We start from the raw sequence: 22,233 nt of genomic DNA, 5'->3' as shown, positions 1-22,233 counted from the left end.
CCCCTTTTTGAGTTTTGAAGTGTGTGTGTGTGTGTGTATGGTAATCTCAGTGATTAACTACAAATTTAAAATAGAGATACTAAAACCATAAAATAGCTATGACAGCAAATAGGTAAAATAACTAGAATAAATATTAACAGTTAAAGCCCTATACAATGCAATGATTTTTTTTAAAAAAGCTAATAAAATAGTTAGGCCTAATCAATTGAAGTTTCTTTATTAGATCCCAAGTATGCATTACTGTGGTCACCCTGGGAGATTACCAGTTCATGGACCATAGTTTCAAGATCATTATATTCCAGAAAGGGTAAAGTTGGCAAATCAACAAAAGGTGTTCCTTAATCATTACTTCAATCTAGGAAACCAAAGAGATATTTGTAACCAAAAGTCTTCTTCGTGGAGGATGAAATCCCATTCAGAATGGCTGATCTATCATCTCCTTTGAATTATAGACCCTTATAATAAGCTTCTTTGCCGTTTCTGGATTCAATTTCAATTTTTCTCTCATTTATCCTATTACTGTTTGCAGACAGGCATTCAGAGGAGCCACACCGGTTCCTGAAAAATAAATCTTGATGTCATCAGCTTACTGATAGAACACAACTCCAAAACTTCTGATCCCCTTCAGTGGTTCCTTGTAGATAATTAAAGTGTTGGAGATTGAATAATGGAACCATTACAAAACTATGTCTTTCTTCCAAGGCAATGATATCAAAGGAAGCTGAGAGGTCAAAAAGAACCAACAGGCTGTGCTCTCTCTGTCAATCCCAACACAGAAGTAATACATTCACCTAATCAAGGCAATCTTAATTATGCAGCCTAATTGAAGTCATTTTAAAATTGTCAAAATAATTTGCTTCCTGCAGGTCTGCCTGCAGTTGAAAAGCACTATCAGCTACCTGTCTAACCATGGCAGTTACAGACTGGCTCATAATCACCCATCTTTGAGGGATCCAGGCAGGCTTCTTATGAAGAGTACTAACAACTGATACCCTTAAACAAGGATATGTTCTGCTATTTCTTAGAGTGAGATTGTAATGGGCTGTAAAAATAATCTTGAGGAACAGAGAGAGACTCAAATCCAAGACAATGTTGAGCAAAAGAAATTTTAAGTTGAGAAGCAAGCTGAGAAAGTGTTTCAGGCAGGCTTGACCCTGTCTAGTTTTCTGAAAGATAATGGAGGAGTGCATTCAGACTTGCAAGATTCTGTTACCATAACTTCATAAAAAATGTAGTATTGGCATTCTTAACCTTGGTTTCCTAGTCTGGTCTACTTTGAAGGACAAAGATGTAAGATGTGAATTATAGCATCTTTAATATTCTACTGGCTAGAACCTATGAGCCACCTTTGAGAAATATCCAGTGGTGGACCATATTGTCCCAAGAATCTGTCCACATCCACAGATATCACATATTGAAATGTATCCTCTTTAATTGTACAAGGAGTCAGTAGATATACTCATAGTTGGCTTTTCATCAAAGGTGACATCAGGAGTGGTCATCAGAAGTATTTACCTCAAAAACCTCACATAAAATGTTACAACAATCCTCTGAGGATTTTGTGAAATAATTCTGGGACGAGGAGACAGGAGTACAAGTTAGACTGCTCACAACCCTGCATGACCTGGGGCCAGGATATATGACAAACTGTGTTTTTCCAAGTTACATCTACTTGGGCACCAGAGTGGAAAGTCTGGGTATATTATAGGTCATATCTATTAAGGTGATTCCATCCTTTTGGAACATCACTCCCCTGGAAATAAGGTTGATCTCCTCCTTGATACATTTTGGGAACACTATGAAGATATGATTTTGTCAGTGGGCTTGGGGATCCTAGGATGTTTTGGAGCTGATCAAGTGGCTTGTAAAATTGCATTTGTCACTGCCATGATATGTGTGTGTGTGTGTGTGTGTGCGCGCGCGCGTTTGTGTGTTGTGTGTGTGTGTGTGCGCGTACATTCTGAGGCTTTTATATTGTTGATTTTTAATGTGTTTGCTGCCTGAAGTCATCACGTATGAGTTAGGTGGCCCTATAAATCTATTTAATAAACAAATACATAAATTTAAAATAATTCTGTATGCGTTGAGTTTGTTGGTGCAATAAAAGCAGAGGAAAAAGCTGCAGTCTTGACTCGCATACAGCATAAGCCTGCACACATACTTAATGCTGTGCCTGATCAATTCAAGTCAGGACCTGCAGTTCTTTCATGTATTATAGGATCATCTTTGAAGTATGTTGAAAAACCAATTTAGAAAAACCTTGCCAGCCCTTCTATTCCAGATATAAAACTGAAATTGACAGAATCATTTGCAGAACCAGCCCAAACACTTCTGAGACCTCTTAGAATCCAACTGGATTCTTTGGGGCAAGCTACCCTAAAAATGCCACTTTAAACAATTACAATGAAACCAGTGAATGGTTTGAACTTGGAAGTTGTAGGGATTTAATAAGAGAAGTGGCAATAGATAAAACATATATTAACAGTTTAATATAGCACCTGTCTGAAAATCTTTCAAATCATTGCTTTGTGCTCAGAAAAGATTTGACTTACAACCTCTTGTAAAGAACTGCTACATTGCACTCTCATATGCTCCAGAGCACATCATTAGAATCAAAATGGGATGGCTGCATGCACACAATCCAACCAACATTGACCCAAATATAATTCTTTGTTTCAGATGAAGGTCTTGGTAAAGACAAAGCGAAATACTTTTAAGTCCTCAGGTTTTAAACAGGAAAGATGTAAGTGCATGTATAGCTTTCTCATTCAAAGCGGTTGGGCCAATGATTTACTTTGCCAATCTAGACCATGCTTTAGTTTAATTTCTCTGGCATGGTTTTGTACAGTAGCTTTTTATGCATCGAAGTAATGAAAACAAGTTGCTTTATCCATTGCTTTGATTTTAACCATGCTTAGTTATTGGTTACCTGAATCCATCTTGATTTGTGTCAGTAGGATGGCAAGTTCCCCCATTCTGGCATGGATTCTGAATGCAAGCATGAATAGGTGTGCTGCAATCTCGACCCTATCAGTAAAAATTAAACAGAAAACATTAGTCATTTTCTATCACTGACAGGAAAGTTCACTCTGTTTTCCTAACCTGGCCTTCATGGGCACAAAGAATATATCCTTCAGCATCAGATCATCTGTTCTTATTCAGTGAAACTATTTTTTTTCCTTATAAAAGCAGTGCAAGACAGCAAGAAGATAATAAATACATGAGTACTTGGAACTGCATGGTGAAAGACATTTTATCATCCAGTTTTTGAATATGTGGTCCATATTATGTCCTTGTAAAGTATTCAATAAAAACAATAAACATTTATATGAAAAGAGACATACAGCCACTTGCTGAGTCTTAGGCTGTTGAGTTAATCAACCCCTCAGCAAAGTATCATCAGTTAGAAAAATTGCCTCTTCAAAGTATGTTTGTAAAAAAAAACGTGCAGCACTGGCTTTTACTTTATTGTTGAGTTAAATCATCAGCATCCTTTTCCAAAGACAGTATTATTTCTTTCTAACAGAGATATCAGGATGAGCTTCTCTGCTTATAGAACATATTGTTTGCAGACTGATTCTTTGCATGTAATAGAGGAAGAGATTCTGCTAGTCAATGCTTGGAAATAGAAGTCATATTAAATGTGGTATGAAACTGCTATAAAGATGTAAAATAAAATGAAACCATTGTCTTTTATAATATTCAAATCCATTCAGGTAAAGCTTTGGTTGTTCATGTTTTTACAATTCAGACAAATACTTAAAAAATTTCCAGAAGTTTTTTTCCCTGAACAATTTAATGTATATTAAAATACAACTTTATCCATGTTAGGGTCCCCTTTAGCTAAATTGGCTTTACTCAAAAAGGACTATGCATACTATGGTATTTACAAAATAAAATTGTAGCTAAAGGTGCAAGCATGTTTACATCTCCTACTATATTTTCTTTACTTTCTTTAGCATAGAGTCCTGCTAAATTATATACTTTATTTTATAATCAATAAAGGTACATAAAAACAAGGACTATTCTTTATGAATTCTCCAATAAGCATTGTCATTGCTAAGAAGTCAATGTCTATATATCTAAAGAGCATCCTGGTTAGAGAAGACTATTTATTTATTTATTTATTTATCTAATTCATGCCCTGCCTTACATAGGTTGGTATGTTCAAGAACTCAAGGCAACATATATAACATCTCTCTTCCCATTTTCCCCACAAGAATAACTTGCTTAATAAAGTTTGATTAAGAAAGAGTGAATGATCCAAAGATAGGATAGGATAGAATAGAATAGAGTAGAATTCTTTATTGGCCAAATGTGATTAGACACACAAGTAATTTGTCTTTGGTGCATATGGTGTCAGTGTACATAAAACGAAACAATGGAAAAAGAAAAAAAATACATTCACCAAGAATCATAAGATACAACACTTAATAAGATTACTAATAAGCAATCAAATCATACTACAAACACACAGAACAATATGAATTGTAAAAATACAAGCAACATGGTTATAGCCATAAGTGGGAAGAGATATGTAATAGGAAGGATGAGAAGAATAACAGTAATTCAGTCTTAGTAAATAATTTGACAGTGTTGTAGGAATTTGTTGTTTAGCAGAGTGATAGCATTTAGGGAAAAACTGTCCTTGTGTCTACTTGTTCTGGTGTGCAGTGCCCTATAGCGTCATTTTGAGGGTAGAAGTTGAAACAATTTATGTCCCGGATGTGAGGGGTCTGTAGATATTTTCATAGCCCTCTTTTTGACTGTGCAGTATACAGGAATCAATGGAAGAAGGTTGGTAGTGATTGTTTTTTCTGCAGTTTTAAATTATCCGTTGAATTCTTTGTCTGCCTTGTTTGGTTGCAGAGCCAAACCAGACAGTTAAAGAGGTGCAGATGACAGACTCAATAATTCCTCTGTAGAACTGAATCAGCAGCTCTTTAGACAGTTTGAGCTTTCAGAGTTGGCACAGAAAGAACATTCTTTATTGTGTTTTTTTAATGAAATTTTTGATGTTAAGTGTCCATTTCAAGTCTTGAGATACAATAGAACCTAGAAACTTGAAGGTATTTACTGTTGATACTGGGTTGTATAGTAATGTAAGAGGTGGTACTATAGGAGGGTTTGTCCTAAAATCTACTACCATTTCTACTGTTTTGAGTGTGTTTAGTTCAAGATTGTTCTGATAGCACCACAAGGCTAGTTCAACCTCCCATCGATATGCAGATTTGTTGTCTTGAATGAGACCAATCACTGTTGTATCATCTGCAAACTTCAGTACTACTTAACAGAGGGATCTTTTGAGATGATGACATTGGTGTAAAGAGAGAAGTGGGGAGACCACGCAGTTCTGGGGGCTCCTGTGCTAATGGTACAGGTATCTGATGTGATTTTGCCTAGCTTCACCTGTAGCCTCCTGTCTGTTAGGAAGCTTATGATACATTAACAAGTGTGGTCGGGTACAGTTAGCTGATTTAGTTTCGTTAGAAGAATATCTATTTAGTTAGAAGAATAAGATACCTAGTCAGCAACCATTGGTGGGAACAGACTAGGATCAGGTTTCTCCCATACCAGCTCAGGCATAACAATATTCTCTAAGATATATGAAAAAAGTCAAATGAATGATTTCTAATTGAAGAGAGGATGTCCAGTTAAGGAATGGGATTGAAAGATGGAAAGTAAAAATATATATAAAGAGAGGGCATGGAGAACTGAGATATTTTAGTATCTCAGTGCACACTTGAAAATTATTTGGAAAAAGTAATTTGGATCTCACGCAAAAACAGTACTTCTTTGCTATTTTCAAAAATAGCCACACTATTTTCAGGCTTCCCAATGAGCCTGGGGGGAAAATGGTGGCGAGGAAGAAGTACAGCTTTAATAATTACATTAATTTTAAGAGTGGACTTCCTACGCACGTCTTCCAAATGTTTTTGAATCATGAACATTCCTGGCTTTATTTCCTTAGTTTTTTCTCCCTCAAGCAAATTTAAAAATTCCACCTCAAACCAATAGTTTGGTCCAGCAGTCTCCAATCTCCCAGTGGATGGGGTGGACGGGAGAAGGGAACTGGCCTATGCAAGCTGTGGGGTGGGGTGTATGTGTGGGGCTTGGGGATATCTAGTTTAGTCTACTAAAAAGAATCAGTCTGCAAATAACAAAAATTTCCTTCCTACTGAAAAAGGAAATGTTTTTGTTTTCATGTTCCACAGTTAATACATCTCTTAACTTAACTGAGTAAAGGTATATCTCAATTCTAAAGCATTCTTTTCTTACAGTTTTAAAAAGCCATTTCTGAAAAATCAGTTAATTATGGGAAATATGACATTGGAGAAAAATCAAAGAGAAAAGTGATTTTCACTATAATTTAGAAGAATTTGCATATATGTTTTTGGATATATGTTCTTTCATAATTTTTTGGGATTGTATACTTTTGAAGTTATTTTCATGTCTATGACATTTCTAATAAATAAAATCCTTACAAATGTGCAAGGGCATAAGTTATTTTAATACAGGAAGAGCGCTCGATTTCATAAAGTCTCTAGCCTCTATTTCCTAATGCTTCCAGATTTCAAGTCAAAGAGAAAATTGTCTAATCCACATTTTAATCGGCTTTCAATAAGGTTACCAAAAGTATATTCATGTAGGTTTAATGTAAATGGATGGATCAAACATTTTTAAAATCATTGCTACCATGGTGCAAGAATACTATATATATTTGCTATGTACTGCTGCTTTCTACCACTGGATCTCTATTTAAGGTTTTATGACTTTATCCAGCATATCCTATTGAATTATGTCATCTCTCTGGTTTTAATCATATCATTTCCTTTGTAGTAATGCATGTGACTGAAAACCTGCTGTGATTATCAAATTGTATGTTTCAGAAAAAGATAGAATTGCCTTGCCATTGAATATTCAATAAAACCCAGTCTTGCCCAGTCATACTTGAATTAAGGGTCCCACAACCTATTGATATAGCTGTGAACTTTTCCATAGAAAGTTTACTCCATATCTACATCAAACAAGGAATAACAATGCTGAGTGGGTATGTTTGAGATAATTTATCAAGGTAATAGATTCCAGATGAACAGCCATGTTTGAAGCTGACTGGTGAGAAGGAAGAAAGGCATTGTTAGCAAATTAGCATGATATTTTAGTGGGGAACAGCTTAGTATAAAAAGAATGCTCTTTTCATAACATTCACATCTGAACTTGTCAAAAGTCACTTTTGTTCAATAATGTAGCACAATTGTAGAGATATTTTTCAGATATTGAAGAAAGCTTACTTAGCTTCATACAATGTTCCTTGTATTTGTACTCCTGGGTTTTGAAGCTGTTTTTTTTCTTCTACTTTTCCAGCCCTTGTGATCTGTAAGCATTTCACTTCTCAATTTTATACTGTCTTCAAGCATACATTATACAAATGTAACATGCACAGACATAGGAATTACTTGTTCTGCTTTGTAAAAATCTCTACACACTTCAGAAAAAATAAGTGTTTGAGATGCAGGACCACAAATAATATCTGTGCTGCTCAAACAATACTCATTTCTCTTTAGTGCAATCTTCTCCTATGTATTATGTGATTATTGGGGACAATATGCTAACTCTGTAAACTGCTTAGAGAGGGCTGTAAACCACTAGGAAGAGGTATATAAGTCAGTGGTGGGATTCAGCTAGTTCACATCACTTCGGGAGAACCGGTTGTTAACTTTCTGAGCAGTTTGGTGAATTGGTTGCTGGAAGAAATCATTAGAGCAGAGAACTGGTTGTTAAATTATTTGAATCCTACCACTGGTTTAAGTGGTATTGCTATTGCTATTCAATACTGAATTCCATCTATTATCAGTTACCCTACCTTGTAACCAAATGGACAAGTACATCGGTAAAAATCCACGGGATCGTTGTTGCAAGTCCCATTATTTTTACAGGGAGTAGATAGGCAAGGGTTACATTTGGACACAATGCTGATGTCAACAGCTCCTGCAATAAAACAAGAATACATCTGAAAAAGTTTGACAACAATTTAAAACATTTTCAAGTGATCGCCTCATATACAAGTACATAACTCAGAGTCTTTGGTGCATGGTCCATATAAACACGTGCATAGAAATACATTAAAAAAATAAGAAATATTCTCTTGGAAGTTTAAGTGCTGCTACTATATTATGTATCAGTGACCTTAGTGCACTTCAAGTACAAACGCTGTGCTGGAACAAAGCTAACTTGTAAAAAATACTATCTTAAGAAGGATTCATTTCATCAGGCTATAAAAGCAAAATGAATGAAAGAAAGAAATGTCAGCCCTTTGAGGTAGCCTGGGTCACGAAAGACTAGAAACCCCACACTTTTCTGTTTTAAGAAAATGCTAAGGGTTAAGGTCATGTCTTACAAATAATTGCCACATTTCTTTCAAGGCCATCCCTCTACTATCTTTAGGAGCATTCTGTCAAGGTAAAAATTATTTTATCTCACAATGGGGAAAGGGGAACTATGTATATCACCATTTGCTCCTGTAATGACAGAATGACTGAATGTGTAATAGATAAACTAAAAGTTAGTCAAGCAGAGAAAATAAATCCCACACATTTCAAACATAACCACTATTGAACTTGAATGGTAAACTTTATTCACTTTGAATACATTTTTAAATCCACAATTTAAAAAAAAATTGATATAAGTTTGAGGTAAATTTCAGTAAAATACTGAGTTGAAGATATATGCTTGTCATTATCCATCACACCCAAATCTTTTCTTATGGATCAGCTGGATCCTTAATATAATTGTCACATGGGTGGCTCTGTTATGATCAGTGGGGAAGAAAATGGAACATCACAAATACTGGAAATATCCCTTAATACTGTATACAGAGAAACACTAGATTTAAAGGCAACGGAAATGCAAAATTAAAAGAAAGCATCATGTATATATCACAGTAATGTTTTTGGAAACAGAATTTTTAGGCAAAAGAGAAGTGAGCAGCTTCTGTTTAGTTTCAAGATTATGAAAGCAAATTAGGATTGACTCATGGCATGCTTTCATAACCAAGTTTTAATTCTTTGTCTTCCTCAAATTTCAATTCTTTACACTCAAAAGTAAAGCCTTTCTTAGGCTGTCTCCAATGTGTCTATGTTTTTTCCCCATTAGACGTAAAGCAATTGCCATCTTAGACATTTTTTTTTAAATCTATTTTTCTGGTATAGGGTACTATATTGGAATTTCATGATGATCTCCTCTCTAAGTGCAGAGGACCAAGAATTATACCTACCTTTGCATTGGAAATGCTGAGTTGGTGTTGTTAGCAAAAGCCTGTCTGTCATGTCATCTGGACTACTACATCGTGCAATGCCAGGCTCTTTGTAACCTGCCTTTACCCACTCTGAAAGCCAGCGCAGGCTGCAGTCGCAGTGTAAAGGGTTTGTACCGAGTGCCCTAAATTGGGTTTTAAAAAAAGAGATGGAAAAAGATATTTGCCCAATTACATCACTCCTTTCTTTATGCTGGTACAATTAGAAGAAAATTCCTTGATTTATAAATCCAGTTTTTAATACCAGTTGTTGGTCTCTGATATCTGCCAACATCTGCCAGTATTTACAGTGCCATTCTTTTTGTACCTATAGTTGTGCAAGAATAGGTGCATATACTCATCTTAATGCATGGGTATTGAAGAGGATCAGGATTATCTAAAAACGTAATTGAAGTTGGAAGTAGATAGCTACAGAATAAGGAGACCAGGCACAAGGAGGGAAGATTTTTTTTAAAGCAATCCTCAATATAGTTTCACCACTCATGGCACAAGACCTGGAACAAGATTTTTGTGCAGCTCCAGATAAAAGATGGTTAAATTTGATTTGAATGTAAGTAATGTAGAATCCCTATCTATTCCTGTAACTTTACAAACTTATCAAGCTTCTTGTCTCAAAAGCTCCAGGCAACTCTGGATCAGTATCCCATTTAATTTCTGATTGGAAGCCATTATACCTTACATAAAAAGCAAATGGTTATTTTCCCTTTGGTGAAAAGACAAATGTGTGTGTGGTGGTCTTATCATTGATTACAAAATGCAAGTAAGGATAATAAAAAAAATGATTACACACCAGAATTCTGATAATATTAATATTAGCATTATTAAAAAATTAATGTTTTTAAAGAACAAGTGTGTAATATAATGATTAGAAATATTTTTATTTATAGTGCAATATTATATAGTATTGTATTGTCCTTCTACTAAGAAATAAACCACGGTGTCACAGTGGTTAGCATGTAGTATTGCAGGCTACTTCAGCTGATCACCAACTGCCAGTAGTTTGGCAGATCGAATCTCACCAGGCTCAAGGTTGACTCCGCTTCCATCCTTCTGAGATCAGTAAAATGAGAACTCAGATTGTTGGGGGCAATAGGCTGCCTCTGTAAACCGCTTAGAGAGGGCTGTAAAGCACTGTGAAGCAGTATATAAATCTAAGTGTTATTGCTGCTATTGCTAAACACAATTGAACAATGGATGTTACTCACAAAATAATATGGAAATTCAGCTTTACAACAGGAACTTTTCAGAAGTTTCATTAAATTCAGTAGGGTTTATTTCCAGATAAATGAGTATGGAACCAAAGCATTAATACATTAAGACTTTTTATCAAGTAAATCAATCTTATCTCTATGAACTTCTTAAGATCATTGAGTTTATTCCAGCAGGTGTTGAGTACCATTGTAAAGTAATTTTTACTGTACTGAATGAGACCTGATAAAACTCAAGATTTATATCAAGACTGAGTCACAGAATTAATTGGGTGCCTTTGGCTGGGAGAAATTGAATAATCAGACCTAACTCATTGATTTGTATTTATGAGTATAAAATGATCCTTAAGAATTTTAAAAGAAAGATGTAATATAATGAAATAAGTACTAGGTATTGTATTGGATGGATTGACATATTGAACATGATGGTTTTTATGTTCCTCATTGACTCTTTAAAAAAGTTTCTAACAATAGGTAATGGTTGCAAATTTTTAGAGAAGTTAAAATATTTAAGAAATGTCCATTTAAATGGCTTTTGAACATATTTTCTAAGTCCATTTTTGTAAAGATTCTGTTTTAATATAATGTTAAAGAGTTCAGAAACCCTTAAAGTTCAAGAATAATTTTTTTGGATAATGGTCTAAAGGTTAGGTGAGACTGATTTTGACATTAAGTTTTTACTTAAAGCTTAGAAATTGTTCCTGTGGAGAAGAAAATATTAGTTGGATTCGGTCTCTAGAGAGAAAGAAATTTATTTACAAAAAGAATGATCAAAAGATAATTCTGGAGTTTGACTTTTTTTTTTACAGATAACATAAATATGTTTTAAAAAAGGAGTCGATATTAAAAATGATTTACTGAGGAAAAAAAGCAGATGGAATACTGATGGATAAAATTATAAACTAAAGTTGTTGATATAAAACCACAGACATGACTGATTAAACAAGCTTGCTCTAGACAAACTCATGCTGAGAGTTCATGAGTTGAATTACTGGCAAGAGTTCATACATTAAAATTAAATAAGAAGAACAAAGTTTCCTTAAATGGACCCAGTTTATATCTTCTCTATATTTTCACACAGATAAAGATTATTTGGATTGACTCATGCTCATGTACTTACAACATACAAGTCTATATGCTTAAATTAGTTCTAGTTTACTATACAAATTTGTTTGAACAGCTGTTTTGGACCAATAAAGATCCAATTGATAAACAATATGTTACACTAATAATCTAGTCTTCAAACATCCCCCAAAATATGGAAAGCATCAAATAAAAATAGGAATATCAGTTCCATCATTTTAATTTCATGTCCTTCCTCCCATTGCTAGCAGATGTTTTTGATTGACTGCGTGATTGCATTGTCTGCTTTGCTCTTTCACTTGTTTTAAATATATAGATTTAAATGTCATTGTTAACCAACAAGAGAATGACATTTATTGGGGTGGGGGTGTGTGGCACACAAAACTGATAATAAATTATATTTATTTTCATAGGTTCTCCCAAAGATGTCATTGGAAAGAAAAAAAGCCTAGACTTTTACCATGGATGTTACATAACACAAAGTAACATTTTAAAGGTAAGAAAGCAACCTTAAAAATAGTTGAGTAATAAAATAAAATAAATAATTGAGGAGGAAATGGAAATGAGTCATAACACAAAAAAATAATGAAGGGCAAGCCATTATTGCTTCAACACAATAATTATGCTTAGTTATTGAATGCATCTTGTACTTGTTGCAAGCTTTTTAAAATAGAATCCTAAGATGTAATTTAAAATATGTAAATATTGTTGTTGCTGGCCACTGCACACTATCTAGAGGTTGATAATGACTACAATGTTACAAATATTGTCTACATCAAAAGCTTTAATCAAAGCACACCATGATTTTGAATCCTAAATTTCAAATTGCACACTATCTGGAGGTTGATAATGACTACAATGTTACAAATATTGTCTACATCCAAAAGCTTTAATCAAAGCACACCATGATTTTGAATTCTAAATTGCAAATAAAATTGTCTAATTTAGTTCAATATTGGCATACACATATTTTTATTTTACTAATTGTTATTGCAGAATGTTAGAAGATGTTGAGGAAATTTAATTCATGTTCATCTAAGTTTATAAATTCCATGGAAGTGTTGGAGTTTTCTCCTGATCAAGAAAATTGACAGCTATAACATATCTAAAATTTGGATAGAATATATTAAATATATGGCCAGGGCTCAATGTTATTACTATATATTGAAATACAATGTAAAAGATATTTTAAAATGAACTAAATTTAAAGGACACAGATTAGGAAAAGGTAGGATGAAGTTGAGTTTATGGATCACAATCAGTCAGGTGGTGGCCTTTCAGCTCCAGTGGGCCTTGGAGGAAGCCAGCTATCTTGACTCATTCCAGTCCGGCTTCAGACCTGGCTACAGCACAGAAACCGCTTTGGTCGCATTGACCGATGACCTCTGGAGAGCCAGGGATCGAGGCCACGCCTCCATCCTGGTTCTCCTTGACCTCTCAGTGGCTTTCGATACCATCGACCATGGTATCCTTCTGCGACGACTGCGAGAGGTGGGGGTGGGAGGCACTGTTTTGCAGTGGTTCTCCTCTTACCTCTCGGACAGGTCGCAGTCGGTGTTAGCTGGGGGGCAGAGATTGAACCCTAGGCCCCTAACATATGGGGTGCCGCAGGGTTCGGTCCTGTCTCCTCTACTTTTCAACATCTACATGAAACCGCTGGGCGAGATCATTCGGCGGCACGGGATAAAATACCACCAGTATGCAGATGATACCCAGCTGTATCTGTCCGCCCCGTGCCAACTCAATGAAGTGGTGGACGTGATGAACCAGGGACTTGAAGCTGTTAGGGACTGGATGAGGGCTAACAAACTCGTGCTCAACCCGGATAAGACCGAGTGGCTGTTGTGTTTCCCTCCCACCAATTTGGCAAATATTCCATCTCTCAGGCTGGGGGGGGGGCAAACGTTATACCCCTCAGACAGGGTCCGCAACTTGGGAGTCCTCCTGGATCCACAGCTGACTTTCGAACACCATTTGTCAGCTGTGACCAGGGGGGCATTTGCCCAGGTTCGCCTGGTGCACCAGTTGCGCCCCTACCTGAACTGGGAGGCTCTCACAACAGTCACTCGTGCCCTTGTGACCTCTAGGCTGGAGTACTGCAATGTGCTCTACATGGGGCTGCCCTTGAGGAGTATTCGGCGACTTCAGCTAGTCCAGAATGCAGCTGCACGAGTGATTGTGGGTGCACCTCGCTTCACCCACGTAACACCTATTCTCCGCGAGCTGCGCTGGCTACCTGTCGATCTCCGGATACGCTTCAAGGTGCTACTTGCCACCTATAATGGTAGTGGATCTGGGTACTTGAGAGACGGCCTCCTGCCGATCACCTCCACACGACCCATTAGATCTCATCGTTTAGGCCTCCTCCGAGTTCCATCCGCTGGCCAATGCCGACTGGCCACCACGCGGAGGAGAGCCTTCTCAGTGGTAGCCCCGACCCAATGGAATGATCTCCCCGTGGAGCTTCGTACCCTCACCACCCTCCAGACCTTCCGCACAGCCCTTAGAATCTGGTTATCCCGTCAGGCCTGGGGCTAAAGACTGTAACCCGCCCGAATGGTATGAATGTTGAGTTTTAATCATGTACTGTCTTATATGTAAAAGTCTGTCTCCCCCTTCCTTTTGATTGTGAGCCGCCCTGAGTCCCCCCAGGGAAAAGGGCGGCATACAAATAAACAATCTCAATCTCTCAATATCAATCTTCAACCCCAAACTTTTTTTTAAGGATTGTAGTGTTTTTCAAACATAAATAAATACATTTGAACTGGGGGCACTTTGCCTAATTGATTGTTTCCATCTTGTAGGGTTCCAATTGATGTAGTCATCAGTATGTAAATATTACATATTAAATATCACATACTATTTTCAAAGATAAGTGGTAATAAGATAATATTCATTTCTAAGGAGATATAATATGTACTTAGCATGTCAACAAAACAATTCTAAAGCCATACATAATTTCAACCCTTATTTGTCAATTTATTCTATAAACAATATATGTGATTGCTGTTGGCAGCCAAAATAATTAATGGGCCCAGAATTTATTATTTCAGAAGAAAATACCATACTTTTACATTTACTGTATGCCGTGATGCAGAACAAATGAAGAAGGATGAATGACTGTCAAGTGGCATATTAGTGGCCGAGGTTACAGAAACCTTGTGAAAATTGGGGAGGGGGGATCTCATAAGACTAGTTCTCTTTGTTCCTGGCTTCTCTATTGGATAATTCTTTCTTTGCAGAACATTTTCGTGTATAGCTAGTAATTGCTATTGTAAGAAAAAATATTATAAACATAAAGGTAAAGTTACCTTTACCTTATTGTAATAATTATAATGAAAATTATTATATAATCCATAAATGGAGCAGTGGGCTTATTCAATAGGATTGTCCTCAAAATCCTATTTAGGGGTATATATATGTAATCAATCACATTTATTTAAGTGAATGTGAAAAATTATGTTTATTTTTAGTAGAATTTAAACTAACTGGAAATCATTTTGACTTTAATAATGTGATCAAACATGATCTTTAATAAAGCATTATCATGTTGTTTATTAGTAAGTATCATACTGCACAAATAATTTATATCTTCATTTGGAAAAATAGATACTATCTGAGCAATGAACACAAGTTTAAAAAAGAATGAAATATTTAGAAATTTAAACATGTACTTTAATTCCTTTCTATGATCACTATGGGGTTAAAAGGGAATAGATATAATATAGGCCAACACTAATTTCTTGTTCGGCTTATGTTATTTGGAAAACTATTTCAGAATGCCATTCTTCCCAAAATACCCTGATACAGCAAATGGGAAATATAGAAATTTAAATGGGGTGTGAAGAAACTATAATATAACATGGTTCATAAAGCATAATCATGATGGTATCTTTCCAGCAACTATATGTCCCTACGTGGCTTTTAACTTGTCCTTTTTTTCTATTTTCTTTCCCCACCCCTAGCAATGGCAATTCTATTCTGTTTGGAGTGAAGAAGTGGAGATTGATCCTATTTAAATAGGGAAAAATATTCTGGACAGCTAAGGACCAATAGTGCTACTACTAGGCAAATTAAGAACTAATAGCATAAGCCGACTTGATCATTTATCCATATATTTTTCACCATTTAAGTTAAAAAAAGTTTTACATATTTTGCTGAAAATTTGCTTTAGAGTCTAACTTTGATATAAGTAGACTTAACAAATGATCTATTTTCTCTTTGACAATTAAGGTTTCAAAAAGTAAGGGTTTTTTCCCACATTTGCTTAGAAAATAGAATTTATCTAAATAAAATACATATCATGATAATTGTGTCATTCAGGCAGGTAGCTATTCAAATCTCCCATAGCAATCTCCCATTTGTACAGAGTTAATAATATCTTGAGGATAACAATACTTACAGGTGGGAAAGTGACACAAGATCAATAAAAGACCCTTGAGGGACACTGGATATATCATTGCCATGAAGCGTTCTAGGAAAAACAAAAGTAATATTATCTTCAAATACTGTTACCATACAAAAAGAGTTTAAGTTAGGTTTAAAAACCTATTGACTAAATAACAAGCAATATAGTTCATGTTCTCCACTATTTTGTCCAAGAAAGATTTTAAAAGGAAGCATTGTATCGCATCGCAATGCTACCAAAGTGCTTCTAACATAAGTGCAATGTGAAGCAATCAGATGCGATGCAACCGTGGTGGTTCTGGGTTGAAAGGATTAGCTGGTAGTATCACCATTGCCTGGGAATGGCCATCTGGGAGTTCTTTTCATGTCCCTGGAAGGAGCTGGAGTGAAAGACAAGAGCTTACCCTCCCCACCCCATGGTAGCATTTGGGTTTCGAACAGAGGCTTGTTAACCTCCAACCCAGCATCATAACCATGAAAGCCACCGTGCTCCTAACATTGCATAAAAATGGAAATAAAGGAAACGGTAGTATTCCTCTTTGATATATTTCTTTAATAAGAAAGTGTAAGTGTTTTTATTTATTTATAGCTTTTTAATTTGAGTCAATGTTAATGGAAATGGTTTGCCATTACCTTGTCCTAGGGAGAGTGAGGTCACTGAACTAGTTTCATGCCTAAAGTAGGATTAGAACATACGGATACACCAATTCTATCCTAGTACCTTAATCAATAGACCAAATTGGCTCCCTTAATAAAGAGTGCCAGTGACTTTCTCAAAGAAAAACAATGAACATAATTGAATCTGAATAAGCAATTTAAAATAATTAGACATGGCAACAATTATCTTGGGAATGTTGTGACAACATTCTGGAAAGTTATTCAATCCTTGATCTAGACAAATATAAAATATTCATTTTTTTCTTTTGTTTTTTTTCTGAAACAAATGTAATAGAGAAAATTATTAGTGGCAGCATTTTGCCAATATCTACTACTCTTTCTAATAAATACAGTGCTACATTGATCAGACATTACCAAATATATTGAAATCATGTTTTCCAGAATATTTATTCAGCCAATTATCACCATGCTAAGTAGAATCTGCCCAGTTGGTGCAAAGCCCAGCTTTAGCACCTGAAAATGATACTAATAAATATTATAGTAAAAATTACAAAGCTCATTGCTTTTTGACCATATCCTTTCCTATGTGCTTATGTGATTTTGGCTCTCTAAAAGAGATTCATTTTTAAAATTTGTATGTATTGTGTCCGTATAACTGCTGGATTCAACAAAAATGGTTCCTGAGGGTTTAGAATATAAACAATACAAAACACTTTCTTACTAATATTGTATTAGCTTCCTAACTGTTGAACTGTAAGTACGCTTTGTAATTTTTATGAAATTCTAAAATAAATAGTAAAATCCTTGAAAAACTTAACTTGGAAACTGAGCTTGAACTGCTGCAAAGGGAACCCAAAAATAATCTGCAAAATACTCTCACACAGCGAATCACAGAATTTGAGTTTAACAGGGACATAGAAGCAATTTCATCATTTTTATAATTATGATTGTTTTATATGTGTTTTCTGGTAGTTCTATATCTTTTGGTATATGGTTGGAACCCCCCCTCCCCCTAATCTTTGCATGGAAAAAAATTGCCTTAAAACATGGTGTGTAAAGATAGAGAAATTAAGACTTTGAGTTACTGAAACAAGGCATATGTTATGACACCGATTATTATGTTTGGTAGCCAGAAACATATTCTGACTTATAGGATAATTTTCCTATTTAATAGCAATAGGGAAAATTTCCCAGGAAGAAAAGCAATTAGAGAAGGGGCTCATGCATAAAAGAGATCTGTTAACTGCACATCAAACCTAGACAGATTTCAAGCTATGTGTCCTTTCAAAAAAAAAGGTGCAAAAAGTTGGATACACTTTTGCTGATTATTTCTAACTGAGGTTCTCTTGGGACTTCTGATAATAAATAAATGACAGTAACAGATTGCATGCTGTCGCTTGGAAACACTTCCTCTCCCAGGAGAATTGATTTTTAATAACAACGTAGATGACATGTGGCAAGGGTTGTCGCTGACACTAGAATTTTGTAGACCATAATAAATCAAATGAAACTGGAGACTTCCAAATACACACAGCCCAGAAAGAGAGATTCTCATTCATGCGTCATTTAACTTTTGCACAGAAATATAAGAGTGGCATGTTATTTTCTCTGAGCAAACACCTATTTCAATATATTATTAAGTAGATCTAAATAAATAGAGGTAGCAAATGTTTTTTTTTAAAACGGATGTTCAGCATTATGTTTTTGCCTATAATGATGAAGCAAACATAGACTTCATCCTAAGTAATGCTTATGATTTTGCATAAAAAGTAATTATAAATGAGTCACTTGAAAGAATTATTAAATATCATTACATTCAATATTCCCCCCCCCAAAAAAAAACATTTGACTAAATGTTCACTAGAGTCACATTTGATTATAGAAAAAAACAAAAGTTCAAAAAATGGGAGAAGTATAAAATGAAATGGAAGAGATCAAACTTCTCCCAAAGGCTTGGATATGATTAAATTCACACAGAATCCCAATTAGAATTTTAGCTCAAAGTATGGAATGAATACACTAAATCCAAGAATATGTTGAAGTGATTAATGAGCAAGTTACAATCCAGAAGTCTTCCTTCAAAAATATGTCTTAGTCAAATAAGTTAGGCTATATTTAACAGCAGCCTTTAAAAAAAAAAGAATTCCAAAAGGAAAAATCATCTTAAGGCATTCAATCATTCACAAAATGTTAACATCTGAACTCACATTTATAGGCTACTTTACATCTTGATACAAATAGAAAAGTGCAAATGACTAGAAATGGCTGCAATGCAGAGAATCAAGGGAAAGCACCTACTCATTAGAAATTTTGCTGTCACTTTTTAAAATTTAACTCCAGAACAGTGAATGAGTAATACTTACAACACTCGGAGAGATTTAAGGCCATTAAATGCATGAACTGGAATACAGCGTAACCTGTTGTAGCTTAGGATCCTAGGGGAATAAAAGACCACCGTTTATATTACTTTGCAACAAGTAACTGGAGCAGGAGCAGAGTAGAATACATTAACATATAAAAAACTGAATACTTGTTCCTTAATGTAACTTATATATAATAAGTTATATATTTATAATAAATAATAATTAGAAGCCATGTCAGAATCACTGGGTACTTACAGTGTAGAAAGCTGTGTCATATTACTGAAGGTATAATTGGCCAACATGCTGATACTATTGTTGCTCAAGTCACTGAAAAAAATATACATAATATTCATTAATGCAATGAAAGAGGAACTTTTTCTTAAATTCAGAGCAATACCAAAAATCATAAACAAGTTACTTCAAAGCAAACTATCAACTAATATTATTCTTGCGGATTATAATTACTTATTTTTAAAAAATACTACTTAAGACTTACCGATTACACTAAGGCAAGCAGCTTTCAGGATAATTCATAAAAACACAAATAAAATCAGAAAGATTTTAAAAGAAAAAAAAATTAAAAAGGGAGTTTGAAATATAATAAATATCAAGCCATTTTACAATTTAGAACCAACAAGGCATAAAACCAGAAACAATTGTGGACAAGAAGCTAAAGCTGTGAGAAGTGGATACCTCCAAACTTTTCCATGGAAGGCACTAAACAATAGAAATGCTTCTTATGCTTGTAAGTAGATGATCTCTGTGGCTCATTGTACAAACTACTTGTATTTAAAGTAAACTTCTATTAATTAAGTTTGCAATAAATTCCCTCTTGTATATTGTTTATAGAAAGACACAAAAAGAATTACATGAAGGAAATGCTCTGTCTTTAGCTGGCGCACTGACTTGGGCTTGGTAGGATAACATCCCAGTTATAAAATAATAAAATGCTACCTTATAAAACATTTTAAATTAATGAGATAAATTAATATTAAACTCCTGTTTAATGACATTCATGAAATAATTTAAAGAATTTTCTTATTTTTGTAAAATTTAAACCTAAGCTGAAATTTAAGGTAAAGTAATATATACACAACACTGAACACTAGAAATAAGCAAGATCTAGCAATGATTGTTTCTACCAAAATTGAGGTATTATGCTTGCTTTCTACTTATATGTAATAAATAGAAGATTGGTACAAAAAATTGAACTGCACTCAATAATCTCAAAGTAGTAATTTACTGATTATCTCTATTAAAAGTGTGTGTGTCTTCGGGTCTGTGTATACTGCATTTCCATAAAAATATTAATATTAATATATTATTATTGCTGACATGAAATGCTGATATACTTACATTAATGTTAAGTGTCGGAACATAGAAAGTTCCTTTGGCACAGCAGATAAATGATTTCCTTCCAGGTATCTGAAAATAAGTTATATTTAATAAACTGTTAAGAATATTCATTGCTCTTTTTACACAAAGAAAAACAAAACAATCTGAATTACTAAGCTGACTTCAAACAGTTCAGAAAGATTTAATATGAATTAAATCAATAAAATGTGTAGGTGAAAAAAAGTAGACTATGCATTTAAGGGGTTAGATTAGGGTCTTCAGCCAAAGAAGTTCACAAGATCCCTTTGGGCCAATCTCCATAATTGTACACAACCTATACTTTTGTTGAAACAAATTGCAGTTTGATAGCAGAATGAATTATTGAATAGATGATAGGTTCCCAAGCTTTATGTGGTGGGGTAGAATTAAAGAAGCAAAAACTATACAGATTTCTTCAATACTTGGAAACTAATAGTCTTATTAATAGTGAGTTAATTAAGGTGGAGTCTTTTTAAATATATTAAGATGGGTTTTTTTCTCAGATTTTCCCCCCACCTGAACTGTCTTGCTATTTATACTCAACTCAACTCAACTCTTCATTACAATTAAAGATCAGCATAGCTAATTATGATATAAACTGTTCACTGACTTGCCTGATATTTCTTCCATTCCCATCCCAGGGTTGCCTCAACTTCATTCACAGATTCTCCTTCACTGTATATTGATATAAAGGCTGGACAATCTGTTGGGGGTGCTTTGATTTGGAATATGGAGCTGAATTTGATCTCCTTGCTTCCAATTATATGGTTCTTCCTATGGCCTTTTGTTAGAACTGATCACTAAACAAATTTGTTTCTCATGATTTCTCCCCATCATCTTATTCAGTGAGAATATTAAGAAGCAAAATGGAGCGTTGCAACCAGAGGTGGGTTCCTACCAGTTCGCACCTATTCGGTAGAACCTGTTCGTCAAATCTACCGAACCGGTTAGAAGAGGTTCCACCAGTGGACAAGGAAAGCAGGCCACACCTACAGAAGAGGTTCCAAATTTTTTTTGAAACCCACCACTGGTTGCAACACAAAAGAAATACAGAAATACAAAAATGTGTATGTACACACACAAACTCTCTCTCACACACACACACACACTCACACACACACACGAGAGAGATGGGGGAGAGGGAGGGAGAGAGCGAAAGGGAGAAGGAGAGGGAGGGAGAGAGAGAGAGAGGGAGAGGGAGAGATATGAACACATTAGATACTTCTTTTCCAAAGCAGGGACTTTAGACCAAATATCTTCTTGAATTTAAGAAAGACAAAACAATTAGCATCAATTTGAATTCACATTGATACAGTTTTGTGTCAGATTGATGGCATGGTCTCCTGACCCTCCTTCTGCCTGTTTTCTAAATGTATAGACTCATAGGAAAATTCTGGTGTCCTTTTGTATTGTTCTTTGTTTTAGAGAGCAGACTGTGAAGATCAGATACATCTTTTACAAAACAATTGGGAGAAAAAAAATCTTCACTCCAATAGTTCTCCCAGAGATCATATTAACAAAGAGACTGGGGAGGGGAACTCACACATGTCCTTGCTGTAAGGTTGTGCTTAATTAAAGCTACTAAAAAGAACTCCAAATGCTAATTGACCTCATTAGAATTATTCTTGCCCTCTGACTGCAAATTGCTCAGGCAAGCAATATTTCAATAACACATCAGAAGCTGACTCGGTCTAGCTGCACTAATCCATACAACCATTTACTTTAACTGCTTAGTGAAAACATAAAATGAATATGCAGCATCTGATATAACAGAGGCAGCATTATTTAAGATGTAAATGCTAAGTCAGAGCTTACCCAGGCTGTGTATTTATTCCACAAAATAAATTATCATAAAAGGTTCCCTCAA

At 35.0% G+C, this 22,233-nt stretch overlaps 1 protein-coding gene across 2 annotated transcripts in view; it reads right to left on the bottom strand.

Annotated features, from left to right (window-relative positions):
- The window catches only part of SLIT3 (slit guidance ligand 3), a 501,863-nt gene that overhangs the window by 68,866 nt on the left and 410,764 nt on the right, over window positions 1-22,233 (bottom strand). For both annotated transcript variants that reach the window (XM_087709668.1, XM_087709669.1), the window contains exons 21-27: window positions 20,349-20,417; window positions 19,248-19,319; window positions 18,993-19,064; window positions 16,007-16,078; window positions 9,275-9,438; window positions 7,865-7,989; window positions 2,930-3,027 (exon numbers count right to left, since the gene is read on the bottom strand). In XM_087709668.1, the coding sequence (XP_087565794.1) occupies window positions 2,930-3,027; window positions 7,865-7,989; window positions 9,275-9,438; window positions 16,007-16,078; window positions 18,993-19,064; window positions 19,248-19,319; window positions 20,349-20,417 (672 nt within the window). The remainder of the gene's footprint in view (window positions 1-2,929; window positions 3,028-7,864; window positions 7,990-9,274; window positions 9,439-16,006; window positions 16,079-18,992; window positions 19,065-19,247; window positions 19,320-20,348; window positions 20,418-22,233) is intronic.

Source organism: Thamnophis sirtalis, unplaced genomic scaffold (genome assembly GCF_051295495.1).
Source record: "Thamnophis sirtalis isolate CommonGarterSnake01/CBP01778 unplaced genomic scaffold, rThaSir2_p1.2 scaffold_3, whole genome shotgun sequence".
NCBI lineage: Eukaryota > Metazoa > Chordata > Lepidosauria > Squamata > Natricidae > Thamnophis > Thamnophis sirtalis.
The sequence above is the reverse complement of the archived record's forward strand: the minus strand, read 5'-3'. Positions and strand labels throughout refer to the sequence as shown.